The sequence below is a fragment of the Limanda limanda genome, chromosome 12 (assembly GCF_963576545.1).
Source record: "Limanda limanda chromosome 12, fLimLim1.1, whole genome shotgun sequence".
Classification (NCBI taxonomy): Eukaryota; Metazoa; Chordata; class Actinopteri; order Pleuronectiformes; family Pleuronectidae; genus Limanda; species Limanda limanda.
This window is the reverse complement of record NC_083647.1, coordinates 10,810,728-10,830,107: the sequence shown is the minus strand read 5'-3', so window position 1 is coordinate 10,830,107 and position 19,380 is coordinate 10,810,728. Positions and strand designations below refer to the sequence as shown.

The 19,380-nt window shown below is 42.2% G+C and overlaps 1 protein-coding gene across 1 annotated transcript in view; it reads right to left on the bottom strand.

The window, feature by feature from the left end:
• Positions 1-3,487: 3,487 nt before the first annotated feature.
• The window catches only part of arid1b (AT-rich interactive domain 1B), a 182,545-nt gene continuing 166,652 nt past the window's right edge, over positions 3,488-19,380 (bottom strand). Inside the window, exons 14-22 of the mRNA XM_061082983.1 lie at positions 18,129-18,363; positions 12,106-12,247; positions 10,373-10,542; positions 9,505-9,637; positions 9,016-9,091; positions 7,556-8,288; positions 7,235-7,365; positions 6,507-6,624; positions 3,488-6,380 (exon numbers count right to left, since the gene is read on the bottom strand). Coding sequence (XP_060938966.1) covers positions 4,792-6,380; positions 6,507-6,624; positions 7,235-7,365; positions 7,556-8,288; positions 9,016-9,091; positions 9,505-9,637; positions 10,373-10,542; positions 12,106-12,247; positions 18,129-18,363 — 3,327 coding nt within the window. The 3' untranslated portion in view covers positions 3,488-4,791. The remainder of the gene's footprint in view (positions 6,381-6,506; positions 6,625-7,234; positions 7,366-7,555; positions 8,289-9,015; positions 9,092-9,504; positions 9,638-10,372; positions 10,543-12,105; positions 12,248-18,128; positions 18,364-19,380) is intronic.

Here is a 19,380-nt window from a genome sequence, read left to right as displayed (position 1 = left end):
CTTTGAAACCCATCCTGTGATGAGGCTGTTTACTGTCTGTGTTGTCAAACCTCAGGAATGCTTTTATTAATGGCAGCTTAAAATAGGACTCAATATTATTTCCCTCTGGCAAAGGAAGATAGAGAGAGAGAGAGAGGCATCAAATTCCAACAGTTTGGGAAAAACAAATTGAGGGCTCTATCCATAGATGAGCTGAATGAAACCTAGGAGAGTTATTGCGAGAAACTCACAATAATCCTGATTTAGGATTTAGGAGCAGCAGAAAGTGAACCTGCACCACACAGGTCACAGTTCCTACCCGAAGTCTATGTTTACACTTTGCCAACTGCAACAACAAATAATGATGATAATAATAATACAACAGTAGCCTGGGTGCCAGACGAACTTAGCCCCGCCCAAAACATTTTTTGGTCAGGAAGTTCGGTCTGGAGTCGCTCCATTGGGGAGAAATTATGCTCTGAACAGAAGCTGTTCGGACCAATCACATTGTCAGGGCGGGCTTTATAAGATGATGGACAGATGATCAGCCATAGATATGTGATCAGCAGTTACGTATTCAACTACGTCATCAAACAGCGCTTGGGTTGACTTCCACAAACATGCCTGCTGCTGGAGAGCTAAGATGTGTAGATGCTGCCATTGAGTCTGTTTAAAAAGACATCGATAGCGCATTAATTTTGAAAGAGGAACAGAGAAACGCGATCAAGGCATGGCGATGCAACTCGGCGTGCACGACGAGGTGGACATTATATTTTCATCGATAAAAACTATTGCATGTTCGCTATGTGGCAGAAGGTTGCCCTGAACGAGGTTGCCCTGAACGCAGCAAAGCGAGGACGTTAGCAGCTGGAAGCAGCCCGGAGGTAGCCGCCGCTGCTCGGCTTCATGTCCGCACACGGACTGTCAGTCCACGGGAAGGGAACCTGGACAGACCCGGGTCTGGGTGAGGAGTTCCGAAAGTGAGGGCATGACAACAACCGGACTGAGAGGTTGAGAGCCGTCACTTGACTGTCTGATTTAGTAAATAACTCACAATGTCGCTAAACATACGTCACATACTACGTTGCTCTGATTGGTTGTAGGTCTATCCAATTGAGCGAAGAGGCATTTTTTTTCCTGGTTCGGTTGAAACACGCCCCATAATCACAGCCTAATGGAGCGGTCTCAGACTCATATTCTGACTAGAATTAAGTATGACAACGTCAGGCTAATAAAACAGTGCACTGCAGATTCAATTCTAAGAACACTGTGATAAGTGAATGTGACAGCGTGCCACCCATTTATCATAATAGCATTATCTTTTAATGTGATATTGGGAGAAGTTTACGTGAGGTTTGTAGCACGGCCAACATTTAAAAAAAAAGCTGCAGTTGTTGAGGCTACATATAATCCAGTCATGGGACCTCATTGTGCAAGTTAGAATCAAATATGATACAAACTGGAAACACACTGAGACGAGCTGCACCCGCTTTGTGTGCACACTCAAATATCCACTATGAGCTACACTGTTAAAATGTTTAAAAGTATAACAAGTTTGAACTTTTAAGTACAGGTGAATGTTATTGATTTACAAAATGATGAAAATGTTATGACCTATTATAGCTTGACAATTATTAAAGGGACACGGCTCAGCAAACTAATTAAGCTTGTTGATAATATCACTGGTAAACAGCATTGTAATTGTTATAATACATTTATTTTGTGGGCATATGTGGGCTCTAACTATTGTTATCAGTGCCGTAGAAAAAAATGTGTAAACATTTATAAATACAATCTTTAACTGGATTTTAACTGTGTATCTTTGTATATGTGCTTTCAGCCTATTTCCAATGCATTACCTTTACATTAGACAACATTGATCCCAGGCTGTGACCTTGACCTTTGATCTTTTGGGATCAGTCAATAGCGACTCTACTCCAATCCAATTTGACAAATTTAATCTAAATTGGATTAAAGTTGTCCCAGACAAACAAACTCCATGATCACAATACACTGATTAGTTACAAGAGGAGGCCTCCAGTATTCATAACTGCTTTAATTCACAGAAGTGAATAAATAATGTAACATGGAGATAAGTGAAATGTTGTGAAATGCTGCACAATACCGGAAACTGTTGACAGTGCACTTTGCCTAACCCCCGAAATGTTAACATGTTCCAAAGACAATGAATAACACAACATAAAACAACCCACTAATAAAGCATGTTCTGAAATTATAATAAACATTATAACAAATGTAAGAATATAGCATTATGTACTGTGAAGGAAGGAGAAACACAGAACAGAAATAATATCAACATTCTTTTTGACATTAGGTCTAATCATTAGACATAATGTCAAAAAGAATATTATTTCTGGATTGTTTCTTAACTGCAGCCCTTTCTTCAGAATCCATGAGGAGGAAATGTATTGATCCGTCCACATGCAGAGAATGGGGGGGGTGGAAAGATCACTGACCTCTTTGCGAATGACGACATCATGAAAACTGATGCTCGTGTTTGTGGTCCCAGGAGAACAATGATGAAAGCGCTGCACTTCAGAACCGAGACTACAACACGGGCACGAATGTTGCAGGGTCGTGAATAAGTGGGTTAAACAATTCATTTGTAGCTTCCTGCACATTGTTCAGTTGAGCTGTACGTCTGGTGTCTAACAGCTGCATTCAACGTCCTTAGTTTGGAGAAATCTAAGTTATTGAGGGTGAAACAAAATATTGACAGTTTTGTTCAATCATAAGGTTAAAGAGTCTCCTCACTGGAGCGAGACTGAGTTCAAGAACAATCGGAGAGAGTGGGTTTAACAGTGAGTGGGTCCAGGACACAGTTGAAACGTAATAAAAACTGTTTCCTCCATCACTCATCACACTCATGTCCCTCTGTTCTGTCTCAACTCTAAATTCACTGCTGTATCTGGTTTTACCTTCACCAAGGAGGGAATGCTTTGTCCATTGTCCACTATTTTTGTTTAATTTTCTTTCTCCATCTTTATCTCCGTCTTGTCCGCAGAGTGTTGGTAAGAGCTAAAGTGTTCACCTGCAACATCAATGCTGATAATTCTACAAAAATATTATCATTTAGAATATTAACATTAACAGCGTCACTGTTAATATTCCAAATTATTCATTATAGGAGTACCTAATTCAGCAGTTCAAAACCCTAAACGCAAATGATATATATCATTTAATAAGGTTTGTAGGAAATCAGAGCTGAAAGTGAAGGACGCTGAACACCCACAGACGTCTCCTGACTCCTGAGAAGCAACTTTGTCTTTTCAGTGAAATATCTGCACTGATGCAAATAATGTGATCAGCCAGGTTCTCTTATCAAGTGTCCTCTGGACTTGTGTGTGTGAAGAGAAGGAGGAATGTCACCGTAGTGACAGTGGGCAGTTCATCCTGAATGAAAATCAATAACAGGCAGCTCACGTAAGCAGTTGATGTTTGTTTTATTGGCCTAAGATTGTCTGGACATAATGCAACGCCTCCGGTGTTTAACGATGTTCATCGTACATTTATTTTGTGACATGTGCAGCACAGAGTATAAATGTGTATACTGAATAAAAGAGAGACATGGAGTCATACGAAAGAAAGGCAAGTTGTTTTTTTACAATGATTTTTCAGGACATTTTGAATGGTCTTTTCAGACTTTTCTTTTAGAGCGTTTATCTAGATTGAAAAAAATATGCCCATTGACATGAATGGAGGACAGTAACAAACAGAAACGTGTTCAGGTTGCTTATGTAACCTCTCCTAGAGATCCTCTCACCCTGGCACTGCCACGTTTGATTACCAAAGCGATTGTTTTCTCAGCTATAATACAATGCATACAGGATTTTTTTTACATTGAAACATCAGTTACATCTGCCATGTTCAAATATTTGACCCCATTAACAAAATATGTATAATAACAATAACAAATTTTACCAACAATAAAAGCATTTGTTATATTAGTCAGAAAGTCCCATCTGTTGCTATGCTTGATAGAGACTGAAAGAATCATGTGCGTCCATTGTACAACGGTTTATATACACAATGATGAAAAAATACAGACATGACACAAGTGCTTAGGAAACACAAAGTTCTTCTGTGGAAGTTGTTGAGGCTATGATTGATAAATTAGACACTTCTTCCTCTGACAGACGCTCTGCTCTCATGTTGATTGGCTGGTGCAATGCTGCCTCCTCATGGCCTAAAGCACACACTGCAGTTTAACATTTTCTTCTGGTTCTCAGAACGGACAACTTGCTCGAGTCCTATTGCACAATTTTATCTTCCAGCGATGGAGACATATACATTTCATTTTAAAAAGTCAGCATTTCTCTTCCCCACAACTGTTGGCAAAAAGGCTCAAACTACTGTACAGTGTCACATTTTAAATAAATACTCTCCATTAACAAAATGTTGATGAGTATATTAGCATTTATAAAACTGAAAAACATCTCGATGACTCATCGACTCAAAAGGAACCATGTAATTCAGCACCAACATCTGGTGGCAGCTTTGGCTGAAAAAGTAAACAAACAGAAACAAATATGCCAAACAAACAAAACAATTTAACGTAGCAATCCGACACCAGCAGGTATTAAATATTTTTATTAAACTGAGCTTTCAAATCCTGAACCCACTTTTTTAACAGGGCCCAGACACTTTACATATATATTTTGTTTATGTGGATACTCCTTTAAAAAAACAAAAACAAACATTTTCTGTCTTTTCGATAAATAAAAATAGAAAACCACAGAAATATCTCGTACACTGTCAGGGTCTGCCACACGAGTCCTGCCTCTCCTCCTGTCATAATTTCCCCAAGTGAAAGAGAACTTGGCAAATAATGTTCACCACTCCAGCGCTGAGCACAGAGGAAATGGAGATGTCTAATAATCGGCTCTCGTACAGCGCAAACTCCGTTTTGTTCTCGTCCACTTTAGCCATGGCCAAGAGGCCTTTGGCTGCTCTGCACATCATGTTTATGCTCGGCGGGTCCAAAGGGGAATGCCCCATGTGCAGTAAGCTGTGAGGGTTCTGCTGGTACTGCGCCATGCTAACACCGTCCTCCAAGAAACCAACCAAATTACCCACACTGCCCTTCTGCATGGCTATGGCACGTGCTGCTGAGGGGTCTCCTTGTGCCAGGTGGGAGAGGACGGCCATCGCCATTTCCCTGTACACCTGCGCCTTCCTTTGTCCCACGAAACGGAGAAGGACAGTGAACAGTTTCTCCTGTCGGCTGAAGGGCGGTGTAGCTAGCAGGAGGTCCACATTGCCATCCTGGATACTCAGCTTGCAGAGGCACTCCAGCACCAACCTTTGAGGGGTGAGCAGGGAGTGGGGCGCTGCTGACGGGAAGGGGTCCTGGGCTTCAGCGGAGGGGCACACCATCCAGTGGAGGAGGCCGTCCAGGATGGGGAGGCAGATGGTGTCTGAGTAGGTCGAGAGGTCCAGCTGTCCAGAGATGTTGGCCAGTGTGACCATGGCGTTCTCCCTGAGCTGACTCAGACACTCCCACCACCACTCTTCTTTACTTCTCGACAGCCCCTGCTCGCGCTGTTCGTCTCTCTGGTAGCTAGGGGGCGACCTCATCCTCTCCGGGTGCTGGTGTTGCAGCAGGAGCAGCCTCCCCAGGAGAAGAACCAGTGCAGGGTGGCGGGACATGTCCAAGTCGTTGCCAGGGATGAAGGACAGGCTCCTGACGATGTTGGAGACGCAGAGGCACCGCTTGGACAGCGAGTCCTGCCAGGAGGACATTGTGGAGAGCGGAGCCTCGTCCAGGCAGCGCGGCTCATCCTCAAGCAGGGTGATGTGGTCCTGCTCCCCGTCCGGGTGCACCCGGAAGGGGTAGGATGGCAAGGAGCGTGCAGGGTGGGCGTAAGAGAGGGCGTCAACACGAGCGCACAAAACATCATCAATGGTAGCGGTGATACGGTTGAGTGGTTCTTTCTTCCCGTCCTCCATCTGTTGTTCCTGCTTGTCCTCTTTTCTTGTTTTCTCATCCGCTCTGGCCGGTGGACCAAGCCGGGGTTCAAAGTGTGTCTGAATGTGTGCGGTGGAGTCGCCGCCACCGGCCTGCCAGTGGAGCAGTCCACTGGTGAACTCAGTGATGTAACCTAAGCGCTCTGTCATGTCTTCAATCAGGTCCTCTTTGTGGACGACCTTGATGGGGAGCTTATCGTATTTGCTGGCTTGTTGAGGTTTAGGTTGTAGCTCAGTGACAGGCTGCTCCGTAGACTCCTTTTTAGTCTCTGCTCCTTTTTCATCCTCTTCTTTTTCTTTTCCCTCTTTCTCTCTGTCTTCCTTGTTCTTGTCCTCCTTCTTTCTGCTCGCCTCACACTCCTCTTTTTCACCGTTCACGACAGAAGACTCCGGCTCTGCAGCAACGGTTGGAGCTTCCTCTGTGATGCCTCCCGTTTGCTCCATCTGCGTCTCCTCTGCCAGGGCTGACTCTGACTCAGGCTGAACAGCAGAGTCCGTTTCCTGCTCAGGGATGAGTTCTTCTTCCTTCTGGTCAGAACAAGTATCCAAAAAGTTTTTATGAGCTACGGTTCCAACCTCAAACTCTTCCAGGATCCCAAAGATTTCGATCAGGCAGCGGCGGAAGTGCTCCACGATGAGCTCGAGGAATCCAGGCAACTGCTTAGACAAAGATAAAATATCATCAGTGTCAGCAATTGAAGCAGAGGGGCATTAGATAAGTGTTGGTGAATGCTATATTCAAAATCTAAAATATCTTTTCCCCTCAAATAATAAAAATTTTTTTCAGAACATCACTATAGAAAAGATTTATCTACGAGTTTAAATGCCCTTATTCATCACACCTGGTATTAATATACATCCTAAGAGATCGGATCACAAGTGGACAGCTTTAAGTTTGTATGTTGACATCTGCTATTAAAATGTGTCCTGAATTGTCTCCTGTGACCACGTGTGTTTGGATCTCACTCCCCGCTCTACATAGATAATCACATACGTAATGATTTTGTGAGAGACAGACAGAGAGAACAGACAGAAGAGAGCGACACCTCCAAAAGTAGTGATCGGATCTCAGGAAGGTGTTCAGGATGGACTCATATCTGAACTTAGAGCTTGTAATTGTATCACTCAGGACAGATGTTAATACCAGGTCTGAACAGGGTCATCAGTGAAACATTGTCATCACCCTGTCCCAGCATGCTCCAATGAGCTAAACAGATCTCTTTGTCTGTCAGTCAGCAGCTAGGTGTAGCCATCCAACTGGTTTTACCTGAGAGAGGTTGAAGGAGGCCACGGTGCTGTCGTCATACAGCAGGATGTTGATGGTGTCTAGAGCCCATGTGCTCTCTGCCAGCAGCCCAGACTTCAGAGACATCATTATGCGCCAGGCCTCAGGCGTTCCTGGGGTTTCAAACAGTGGGATGTATTAGCACCAGGGAGAGAATAAAAAAGATCAGACCGTCCAAATGATAAAAGGGACACTGAAGAGAACAGATCACTGCAAATATTTTAAGATGTGCTGCTGAACTAATGTATTTAATTGGATCATCAAAATACTGTACTGAATTTACTAAATGTGAATACAACTCACCAGTCTCCTTGGAGGTGAGCTTGCGACGTGGCTTGAGGATGGGCATGGAGGCCTCCACTGATCCTGGTGGGTAGTTGAGGTCTCTCCTCAGGTTGGGAGGAAACTGACCCATGGATCCACCGCCCTGTGAGCCCATCATGGCCATCCCAGGCTTAGGCATCTTCATGGGCGACATGAACTGCATTTTGCTGGGTGACATCCGAGAGTCCAGGGAGCGCTGGAAGGCCCCTGGGCTGGGTGCTCTGGATAGGTGGTTGACCATGGTTGGGGAGTTGGAATAAGACGATGGCTGGCGTGACAGGGGCGGCATGCCACCTGCTGACGACAAGTAGGGAGACTGACGGTGCCACTGCTCCTGCCCAGGCCGCCCGTCCATGTCATCCCTACCAATGGAGCCGTACGGGGGCATTTGAGAGGGCGGCCCCTGTCGGTTGGGGTAGGTATAGCCCATGTCTGTCCTGGATGGCCACATGTTGGGCCCATCAGCAGCGTGGTTAGGAGTGGGCCCCCCGCCCATCAAACTGTGCTGGCTCTGTCCTGAGGGGCCTATACGGTCGCGGCTGTAAGGGTAGGGGAACTGTCCCTGTAAGCCTCTGTGTTCAGGGCCTGAGTATCCACCAGTGTAGTGGTTGTACATGTCCGGCTGCTGGTTACCATACTGCATGGCATACATGTCGCTCTCATGTCTCTTGGGTGGGGGGCCGTACATACCGTCCATGGGCCGTTTGTAGCCCTGCTGAAGCAGAGTTGTAAGCAGATATCTTTTTGTTAGTAGTTTTACTATCACAGATCTGGTATATTTATTCTCACTGTATTGCTTTGGTCATATTATGTGTAATACTCAAACAAAGCAGTAAAACTATTAAAAGTTTTAATAGGCTACAAGTGCCTGAACACCCCCCTCAAACTATTCCATCTCAGTTCCACAAACACAGCCAAACAATTTCCTTATTTATCTTGCATAAAATGTTACACGTTTGTATTCCTTATTCAATTATTGTATACATATTTATATATTCTGTTATTAATATTTATATTTCTTGTCATCCCTCCTTTAAAGCTAACTTAATATGACTGATCTGAGGTGAAAACTGCGAGTGACGAACATAACATCTGTGGTGGACTGAAGATTTTCAACCCCAGGTTTTGCAAATGATATGTGGCTGTGACTATAATAGGGTTTTAACTCAGTTAGTGTTTCTAATACTCTATTGGAACAATCAGTTTAATAACACTGTCTTTACCAGGACACTAAGAATAGGTGATAAACCACACAACTATTACTTTGATAACACTCATTAACATGATGAACAAGTCCAAATTGTAATTTATAATGAATTCATACATTGTTTTACATTATCTCTTCCGAATCGGTTGAATCTTAGGATGTCTTTCTAGGCTGTCTCATGTAAGACTACTGTATTTCCATTTAACAGTCAGAGGTGCGAGCTGCCTCTCACCTGCTGTTGTGGGTACATCCCAGATGGATGCATCCCATATGGCATGCTGGGATACTGCTGACCGTAGCCGTCGTGTCTGAAATAGTGGAGAGAGAGGATATACAGTTAATCACTCACTGATATCTGATATTACTTCACATTTTTATTCCGTGAAAACGCAGCTGCTGACCTCTGCTGTGAAGGGTATCTGCTGGCAGAGTACATGCTGCCCTCGCTGTTAGACGGCCCCAGGTTGTTCTGACCCCCAGGAGGACCCATGCTCCCCTCCATCCCCATCACATGGTCTGGTCTGAGGATCACACAACAGGGATATCCTCATATTACTCACAACACACCACTGATTTAAGTTCTGTTATAAACACATTGTTAGGCACATTAAACAAAACTTCTATAGCAGGCCTCATGACTCATTGTTTAAACAGTATACATATATATATATTATAGAATATTGCAAGTTCACCATCTTCTTCTGGTGGAAGGTGAACCTACCTCCTGTCGTAGCCTGGCCCGTACGGATACTGTGATCTTTGGCTCATGCTCAGAGATGATGGGGGTCGGCCATACATGTCCTGCAGACCACCACCAGGCATCTGACCTGGTATGTAGGGATCAGCTCCAGCCACTGTGCAGGAAGAAGGCAAAATGTCAACATCATGAACAAAACTGAAGAGAAAACACACATTTCCCAAGCGAAAAAAATTGTATCTGTATTTATGAGCCATGCAACTTGCTCCTTTAACAGCATAAACTATGTCTTCTCCTAACCAGCAGATGGCAGCATTCCTCTATGAATATTCGTCACGTTCCATGATTAAATCTGACTGTTGTTATGCAGCTAACATCCACCATATTATTCATTCAGACTCCATTCTCTTCAGCCTTCAGAGGAGCTGCGATTCCTTTCTAAAACTGACGTTTGTTCTGAAAACTAAACCACATGAGTTGGTCAAAACAGGTGCTTCTCAGCGGGATGGAGAGGATGAAAGGTTGAAAACGAGGAGGATGAAAAGAACTAACAAAGTTAGGATGAGACGAAGGCTACGATACACGAACATCAGACGGGCTGGTGTGTTTTTCAATAAAGGGATGTGTGGTGTAACAAACAGTTCTCAGCTCCTTTCATAGTTCTAGCAGCAAAAACATACACACACACACACATCTGTCCTGATCTGAGACAAGATGGCGACGAGACAATGAATTAGCGAACGAGACAGCAAAAGAACAATGGCTTTTGGATGCACAAGAAATATTCATGATTAAAACTGTTTTTTGGGGACAAAACAACAGCTTATTCACAAAACGGGTCCAGGCCTTAGCGTGGGGGGTGAAAGGGTGTGGCAGCGTGTGCCTCACTCACTCTTCCTCATCCCGGCAAAGGGGTCCTTGGCGTCGTACTGCATCCTCATCATCATGTCAGGCATGCTGAGGCCCTGCTGGTAGGGAGCTGAGGGGGGCAGGGAGGCAGCACGCTTTACGAAGGCCGGGTCGCTCACCTCCGAGAAGGGGTCCTGTACGCTCACACTACTCCTGGATAAAAAATAAGGTAGTGTATGAGAGACTCGCTGATCAGGGATTGGACAGAATGAAAAAATGGAAGGAATGAATTGTGAAGGAAGGAGCTCGGTTTTACATTCAATACTTTAATTATTGAAAAAGTGTTTGTTTAGGTTGTGTCCGAAATCAGTCACTCCTTCACCCCCCCTCAATGAAAATAACACTACAGATTTTCTCTGCCTGAAAGTACGTGATTGTTGCACATTCAAAACATTTAATATATATGTTGGTCGGTTCTTATTAGACTGACTTTGTTTTCCCACATGAATAAACAGAGAATACGACTTTCAGTTATTTTCAATGAAGGCTTTCTGTTCTCACAAAAAATCTGGACAGCATTATAAAATGGCAACCTCACTATATAGTGGATAATATTGTGGGTAGTGAATGAATTCAGACACGGGCTTAGTCATTTTTATATGTTAAAACTACGGATGTTTAATCTTGATGTGAAAAACACACACCTACAACTTAAAAAAATTACTTCAATTGGTGACGCACAAATTAATTACGTGTTTTCTAAAGTTTGCTATTATGTTGTTTATATAACTTGTTAATTAAAAGTGAACAACCTTTCATTTCATGTGTTTTTGACTTAACGTTACTCGAACTTTTTTCTTTTTTCAGTGTCTTAAAGTACTTCTAGTTTTGTCATAGGTTGTAGTGGGTGTAGTTTATTGTAAATTCAAGTCAAAATTGCATTAATTAAAATAATTAAAGCATTAGCAGCAAACTGACCTCCCTAAAATATGATATTATATAATTCAAACAGGTTCTAATGACTTTACGGGCTGTAAGTTAGTTTTATCTCAAACAATGCATCATATTTTAAGAATATAATTTGTCTGCTTGATATTTTAAGTTGGTCATTATTGTGGCTGTCAATTAAATTTGGTGGAGTAAAAACAAGATTATAATATATGTATTAATTCATTCAAATGTGGTCTAATGAGAGTGTAAAGTAACCTGACAAGTACGTCAAACTGTATTAAGGTAAATGCCAATTTTCATCATTTTCTTTGTGTCATGTATGTCTCTCACATAACATCACAAACAAAGCAAACAACAGAATTGGGTCTCCTCTGCCAGGCTCTGCAGACACATCTGTCATGATTCATATGCATCCAACACTGTGAAGGACATTTTACTGAAAACTAAGAGACTTTTAATTATAATATAAAAAGCAAGATAATACAATTAATTTTAATCTCAACTGTATCGCCTCATAAACAAAGCTGTTCCTGTTCATGGAGACCCTAACATCTAACTGCTTGGATGATGGTTATGTATCTGGAACATAACAGAGTTATTTACTTTTGACTTAAACCTGCTTCACTTCACTTAAGTTGTCTTTTAAGAAACATTTTTCATATCTTAGGTTTATACCCTGCGTTAACTGAGAATGTTTGATAATAATAATAATAATAATAATAATAATGATAATAATAATAATAATAATTTGTAATGAACAGTAACAGTATTGATACTTGTGGTAGTAACAGCAGCAGAGTTGTGAGGCATGTGTGTGTGTGGTACCTGTTGGGGGGCAGCGGTGTGACCTGTCCCAGGGGGGTGGTCGCAGGTGTGGGGGGTTTCAGGTCCCCTGCTGCCTCTGCTGTGGAACTGCTGCCAGACGACTGTGGGGTCTGTGGGCCTTGGAGGGAGCCGCCTGAGTTTGCTGTGAAAAAGAACAGAAGTCACATTCTTATTCTTTCAAATTATAAATCAAGTTTATTGTAAAAAACAGTTACACATTCAGTCCTCAGCCCCCCCCGCCCCATAGTGGGCCTGTAGCGGCAGCACAGCGCTGCATTAGCGAGATAACTCTGGACTTAAGGCCAAAGCACTGACATCAGAAGTGAGGCTAAGCAAACATCCGACATGAGGGCTGAGGAGATGGGAATGGAGGGACTCTGAAAGAAGGGCCAGCAGAGGAAGAGGGGAGGACGCAGCGAGGACAAGAGAAGGGAGGGATTTCTCCGGGGAAATTGCCCACTCCAGCTCTTTATTTGGAAGCTGTTTGAAGATGTTTGAGCTGTTTTTATTTACATCTGCCATCGGGTGGATGAGGGGTTCATGTGGAGGCCTGAGCTGGGGGGCACGGATGTATCTGAAGAAAATTTAGTGTACAGATATATATATCTACCATTATGGTAAAATCAAGGCTAATACATAAGCAAACATCCCATCAATAATGCATGAGTGAGGATCTTGAGGAAGCTGGTGCTGATGACCTCCTCCTAGGAAAGATGCTTCCACCTCACACAGACTCCAAACTGGTGGTTAACACTGGGTTAGTGTGCTCTCTTGTTATGACACCATATTTCTGTGAATCTCTCACTTCTGATAACCAAAAAAATGATTGAGTGCTGAGCTACAAGAACCCCCCCCCTCCATTCCTTCCTGCCAGATTAAACCAAGGTATACAAATTTCCACAAGCAGGTTTAATGGAAAATGTGGAGCGTTCCGGCTAAAAGATGACAAAGACGGAGAAAGAGAGAATATGAAAGTATACTAATGAGCATTTAGCTAAGAAGGCGTTCTCTGGAATAGCCTCAGTGGCCTTTCCCGGCGCAGCACGTTTCCACAAGAAAAAAAAGAAAGACTTAAGCTTTAAAAATTCATGCAAATTCTGAATAATTCAATGATACCCCCTGCCTTTATATCATAGGAGATGGAGAGAAAGTGAGAGCGGGAGAGAGACAGACACAGGGAGAGATGGTTATCCCATGACGATGAGGAGGGAACGGAGAGGGGGCAACGAGAGGCCAGGGAGCATTAAGGATTCTTCACTTCCTGGGACATCCCCACTTCAGACAAATATGAACGCACACCCTCACGCACGAGTGGAAAAGTCCAAACCATGGCAGGGTTAGACAAGGTTAAGAGATTCGCAATTCCTCAAGAGCACGAGGGCAGACAGACAAATGCATAATATCGGTGAGGGTGGGGGTTTGAAGACAGAGGGGGAGCACGAACTTAAGTGCCCTCTGTTCCATATTTAGAAAAGAGGGAAAAAATGACAGAGGAGGCGATGAGGGTAAAAAGAAAAGTGCTTGTGGAAGAGGCTGACGTTTGATGTGTGTGCGCACGAGAGCCTGTGTATGTGTGTGTGTGTCAGAGGGTGACATAATCCAGACGGGTGGTAGTGGTTAAGGGGAGGAGGGGGAGGAGGAGGAGAAAAAAAAGTCAGTCAGCTGAACCAGGTTTGTGAATGAAAGGTGACGGCAAGGTCGAGTTTGTTTACATTCTACATTCCAGTTCTCATTAATCACTCCCCACACCCCTCCACCACCACAAACACACACACACACACACACAGACGCACACTATCCCCACTAGCCCGCTGGACAAGCTCCCTCTGTGACATCATTGACCTGTCAGTCTATATATAGGCTGGCACGGTGTCGGTGAGACAGTTTGGAGCAGGGAAGCACAGAGAGCACAACAAGGCAGAGGGAAGGGATGGGATATTTGTAGCATGTGAATCTTTGGTATTGATTAAGTTTTAGAATTGGACTGTGCAAGTATTGTTTGTATGTTGACTTCAGTGTTTAAGTTAAAAGTATCAGTAACTATTTAACATGACAAAAAGTGCTAATCATTCAAATTATGTATATTATCTTAAAAGACTACAATTATAAATATACTGGGATATAAATGTAATACACAAATTATGTAAGTATGTAGTTATTCGATTGAATACAATCACTTGAATGATATATATCACAAGAAATCAAGAAAATTCATTTAAATAATGAAACAAAAATTATATTTATATTAAGAATATGTTATCTTTGTAAGAGGGGCCTTAATGATGAAGCAACATTGCAAACACAGAGTCTGTAGGAGCCATCCAGTCTATGGTTGGTGCAAGAAACACAAGCAGTCAGATACATGCAAATTGTAAGCAAGTCATCAGTGGCTATATAATCTGAACAATTGGAGGTAAAAATTTAAGTGAAAATGTTTTAATGATTATGGTTGAATAAAACATAATGACTATTTCCCTGGAGAGCCTCGGAAAGGACGGATGACTTTAAAAAAGCATAACTGTTAATAAATGATCATTTCACTAAATTTCTTAATTTCCTGATGCTCCTCCTCAGTAAATCACGTAGTAATATTTTAAAGCTGAGTTGAAAAGTTACATTTGCAAGCAGCTAACCGAGTGAAGACAATGTTAAGAATAGAGAGAAAAATCTGAAAGTAAGACCCAAGTTGTAACAGGAATTTACCTTCAAATACAGGTATGTTTCGTATTTCTACTAACAAGTAGCCTTGTAGAGAAAGCATGAATAATCACTACAAAACCGAAGGGGTTCAGCTGTCAGGAGGACCACCTACTCATACATATGCAGATGATACCAAAAATATAGAGAAAATATCACTATAATCAAGTGTTGCAGCATAAGCCAGCTACAGTTGAGTGCTGCATTTCCAAAAAGCAGCCCAAACATCACATGTATTAACCTTTCCATTTTTCACAATGCAGACGCCGTCTCTAGCTGTTTGTAGCATGGTTCCATCAGCTGATGTGAGACTCTCAAACTGAGTAGTTTAGATCCCCTTGAGTAGATGAGAGGGGCCTGAATTATAATTTATGTGTGATAATAAACAGCATATTGTGTGCTCGTGTTGCTCATGTTCACTGTACGTATATGCATGTGTGTGAATGCAAATGAAGGCCCATGCTCTTTCCCACCCACCAGGAAAAGCAATCTGCAGTGTCTCCGGCAGGTGAAGTGCTCAGATGTTCTGTTTAAAAGCCAGGGTCATTTTTCTCATCTCCGCTGCAAATTAGAGACGTGACCTCACCGCTCCATATCGCTCCAACTCGTTCACTCCCCGCTCCCGGTGCTCACATCATAATTGTGCACCGAGACACAGAGTGTGAACAGGTAATATACAGAAACAAAAATAAAAGCACCCTTTGTGTTACGGTGCTGTGCCAAAAAAAAAACAATATTACTTAACCTCTCAAGCACTGTAATCAAATAAAGGCAAGTCCCTGGTTTGAGGTGCAGGTAGTGATTGCATTGCAGCTCACCTTCATTAATCTAAGAATCATCTCATCAAAACAGTGTTAATGTTCATTAATCTCTAAGGGTTTTAAGTTGTGTTCATGTAATCACATGGCATCCCTGGGTGCTATTTTAAATAATGAATCTAATACTTAGCGGCCGAACAGTAAATTAAACTGTTCAAGGGAAAACAAAGAAGCCCTCGTGGTATCCACCATGTACATGTTGAGGTTTATCAACAGTTGCCTCAAACTAAATCCAATTAGGTTGCATGGTATTGAGGAAAAGTGTCACAGATGGATGGACCGCAATCCTATTTATAGGTTAACAGGTAAGAAGAAGATTTCTGGTTCAGCTCCCATAATGTGTGGAGTTTGTATCTCCTCACCATGTCTGTTTGAGTTTTCTCTGGGGATTCGGCTTCCTCCCTAAGAGTTTTGCGCATAGTTTTGTGTGGACAGATTGTTTTTTTTAAACAGAGGAAAAATAACTCCTGTAGAAAGGGCCTGGGATTAGGTTAGTTGGAAACTTTAACTTGACTGTAGGTGAGAGTGTGCAGCTGAATGGTTTCCTGTCTCTGTAAATTGGTCCAGCTGGTCGATAAGACTGTAAAAACACTATATAAACACAGTCCATTAAGTGTATTGTCTATTATACAGTATCTAATCCTAATATAATAAATCTTTCAAATATGTGTGAAATAAAGATATACGATTCAGACCCAAATAAACATGACAACAATAATAATAAAAAGTAAATTTTCACCACTTTCTAACTTTCTGCAAGTCCAACAAAAAAGAAGAATAAACAAGTATCAGGTTTTGCTATTAAGCCACCAAAGTCAAATACTATGTATAAATAATAATAATAACAATTTCAATAGGGCCTCAACTGACCTTTGATCAGTGCTCGGGCCCTAATAATAATAAAAATTCTAGGGCTGCAAAGCAGCATTGGATGGGCCCGAGCACATGCATTTTGAAGCGCTGCATGCTTTTTGCCTGAAAAAAAAAAAAAAAATGACTGAGGAGATATTTACACATAGAGCTGTTCAGGCTTGGACTCTGATCATGAGACAGAAGTTTGGAGGTGATAGGACAATGCACAGTGGACTCTTTTAGCGCGGCGTACCTCAATGTTTACACGGTTTGAGGAAATGTCCCAATTCTGAGCGAGAAAGAGACGTGACCTTTGCAAGACATAAAGTTTCCTATGATCTAGGAAGACTGACACTGCAGGAGTGGAGTTGTTTGTTTGCGGCTCAGCATCAAAGGATTCATGGTCCATGTATGTCTGCGTTACAAAACATCGTGTTTTAATGGCGTGTAATCAAACTTTGACGCCATGCCACGGTCACACAGTTTTTATCTCCATCTTGTTGTGATGACACTCATCTCAATTTGAAGTTGATCCGATGAAAGTCCTGGTACAAGTACATCAAAGTCAAAATGTGGAATATGGCCAAAATGGCCACTAAATGCAAAATAGCAGGCTTCCTGTTGTGTTTTTCCAATTGCACCTAATACTTTTTTGTTTGTCTGGTCATGATACACCTGTATATTGAATTTTGTGAAGACCGGTCAATGTGAACACGTTCCAGGGGTCTCGGGGGGCACCGTTGAGCCATTTTGCGACGCCCATTGAAAATTCCTTCCGAATACGTTAATTTTCACCACTTTCTAACTTTCTGCAAATTTTGGTAAGAATTTGAGCATGGTAAAGCCCTCAAAAAGCCAATTCATTTGCCTGAATAATAATAATAATCCTTACAATTTCAATAGGGCCTCACCTGACCTTTGATCAGTGCTAGGGCCTCACCTGACCTTTGATCAGTGCTTGGGCCCTAATAATAATAAAAACCACCCTCCCTCACTTATATAAACATATTTCTTTAGGACATCAGGAGAAAATCTGATCTGGGAACAGAGGTCTGTGGTTAGTGCTATCTTGAATGTCACAGAGGAGGTTCAGGGAGTTGACGCGGTGGATTTACGATGTGATTTCCTGTTAAATCTTTTTAGATGTTGTGTTAAGATAATATAACCCTTTTAGTTGGATTTTGGCAGCTCGCACAGCAGCTCACACAACATGGCTTAAACCAATAACTCTACCTTCTGTTTCTTTGCTGAATCAACCTGAAAGCTGATTAGTTAGAAAATTAACAATTTGTTTAGGACAAATAAGTCTTTCAAAACTGCAACTTTGCCTGATAACAAAACCTTCAATGAGGAACAAGATTATTCGACCTGCAAATATTTTCTATTCATTTGCACTTGATAAACAATAATAAACTGAGTTTATTAACATCATTTAAATATTTGTGCCACTTTCCAGTCATCCACGATGCTAGAGTTTTTGGACACAGCTGCGCAGTCTTTATTGTAGTGTTGTTGGAAGCCACATTGCCATGAATGCAGATTTCTTTGATGCTTCCTGACACCTGTATTTTGATCATCAGCACCTGTTGTTTGGCTGCTGACAGATGGGAAACTGGAGACCTTGGAAAAACCCAGCGCTCTGATATCAGGCCTCACCAGGTGACGGAGGCTGGATCTTGACCTGCTTCCTGTTTTCTCCTCCAGCCATGCTGCTGCTGCCGCTGCCGCTGCTGCTGCTGCTGTCCGCCGGCGGCTCCTCTCCCCTCTCCATCTTACACTCGTAGGCGAACAGATACTGGATGTACTGCTTCTTGAGGGAGCTGGCAGAGCTGCTCGACGTGCCAACGTTCAGCGTGGTGGACAGCTCACGCCACTTCTTGTTCTTGTTGACCTGAGTGGTTGAAGGTTGGGAGAATGACAAGACATGGAGACGTTAAACTGGCAGTGAGATTTTAGGGTGAGGTGATGTATCTAAGTAGAATCAGCCTCAAACTTGTCCTTTTGGTTGGAGTATAGTTGAACACATGCTGCTAAATTTAATCCAAACTAGAATTGCACTAAGTATAGTGCATATAGTACAACTGCCGAACAGTCCCCTCATGAAACCAGATTTAAATTCACAAGATCCAGATTTCTATTTGGATCTGCACCAAATTGCACAAACTCATAAACATCATCCACTAAACATGCCCAATTTATTCTCTAAGAAATCAACTAAAATGCTGGTAAACACCCTATTTCACAATGTTAAAGAAAGTTAAAACAAATTCCTTGATACGGATTCGCAGCTAAATGAAATGGGTTCTTTTCTGATTTGAACCGCATTATTCCACCAAGTTTTGTGGTAATCCATCTAGTAGTTTTTTCTTAATCCTGCTAAATAACAAACAAAACAACGGGACAAACATAGACGAAAAAACATAACCTGCTTGGTGAAGGTGATAATCAAGTCAATAGGGGGACATTTAATATTATTATATTTCCTAAAGCCACAGAGCTGTAGGCCACTCATGAGTAATGCAAATTATTTTTGCATTGTCTAACAGCAAAAAGCAATACACTATAAATTAACATAGGTATGTGGACCACATGCTTTTAATACTGCTACAAATTCCAATTAGGAGAAATCCTGATTCAACAACCTAACAGTTTAGAGGAGGTCAGGACTTATTCCCTTACACAACATCGCTGCTCATTCCTAACAAATGCTCTCATGGGTGAATGGCTGCAAACGCCTGGAGGTAGTTTCCATATTGTTGTGGAAGAGCGGAGGCTGTTATAGTCACAGATTAAAGCCTGCGGTTGTGGAATATGATGTGTAATCTTTTTGTGTCCACATACTTGTCGTTGTGTTCGTTATGTTATCTCTTGTTTTCTCTTGGCTTCCTGTCAACTCTGCCAATTTAAG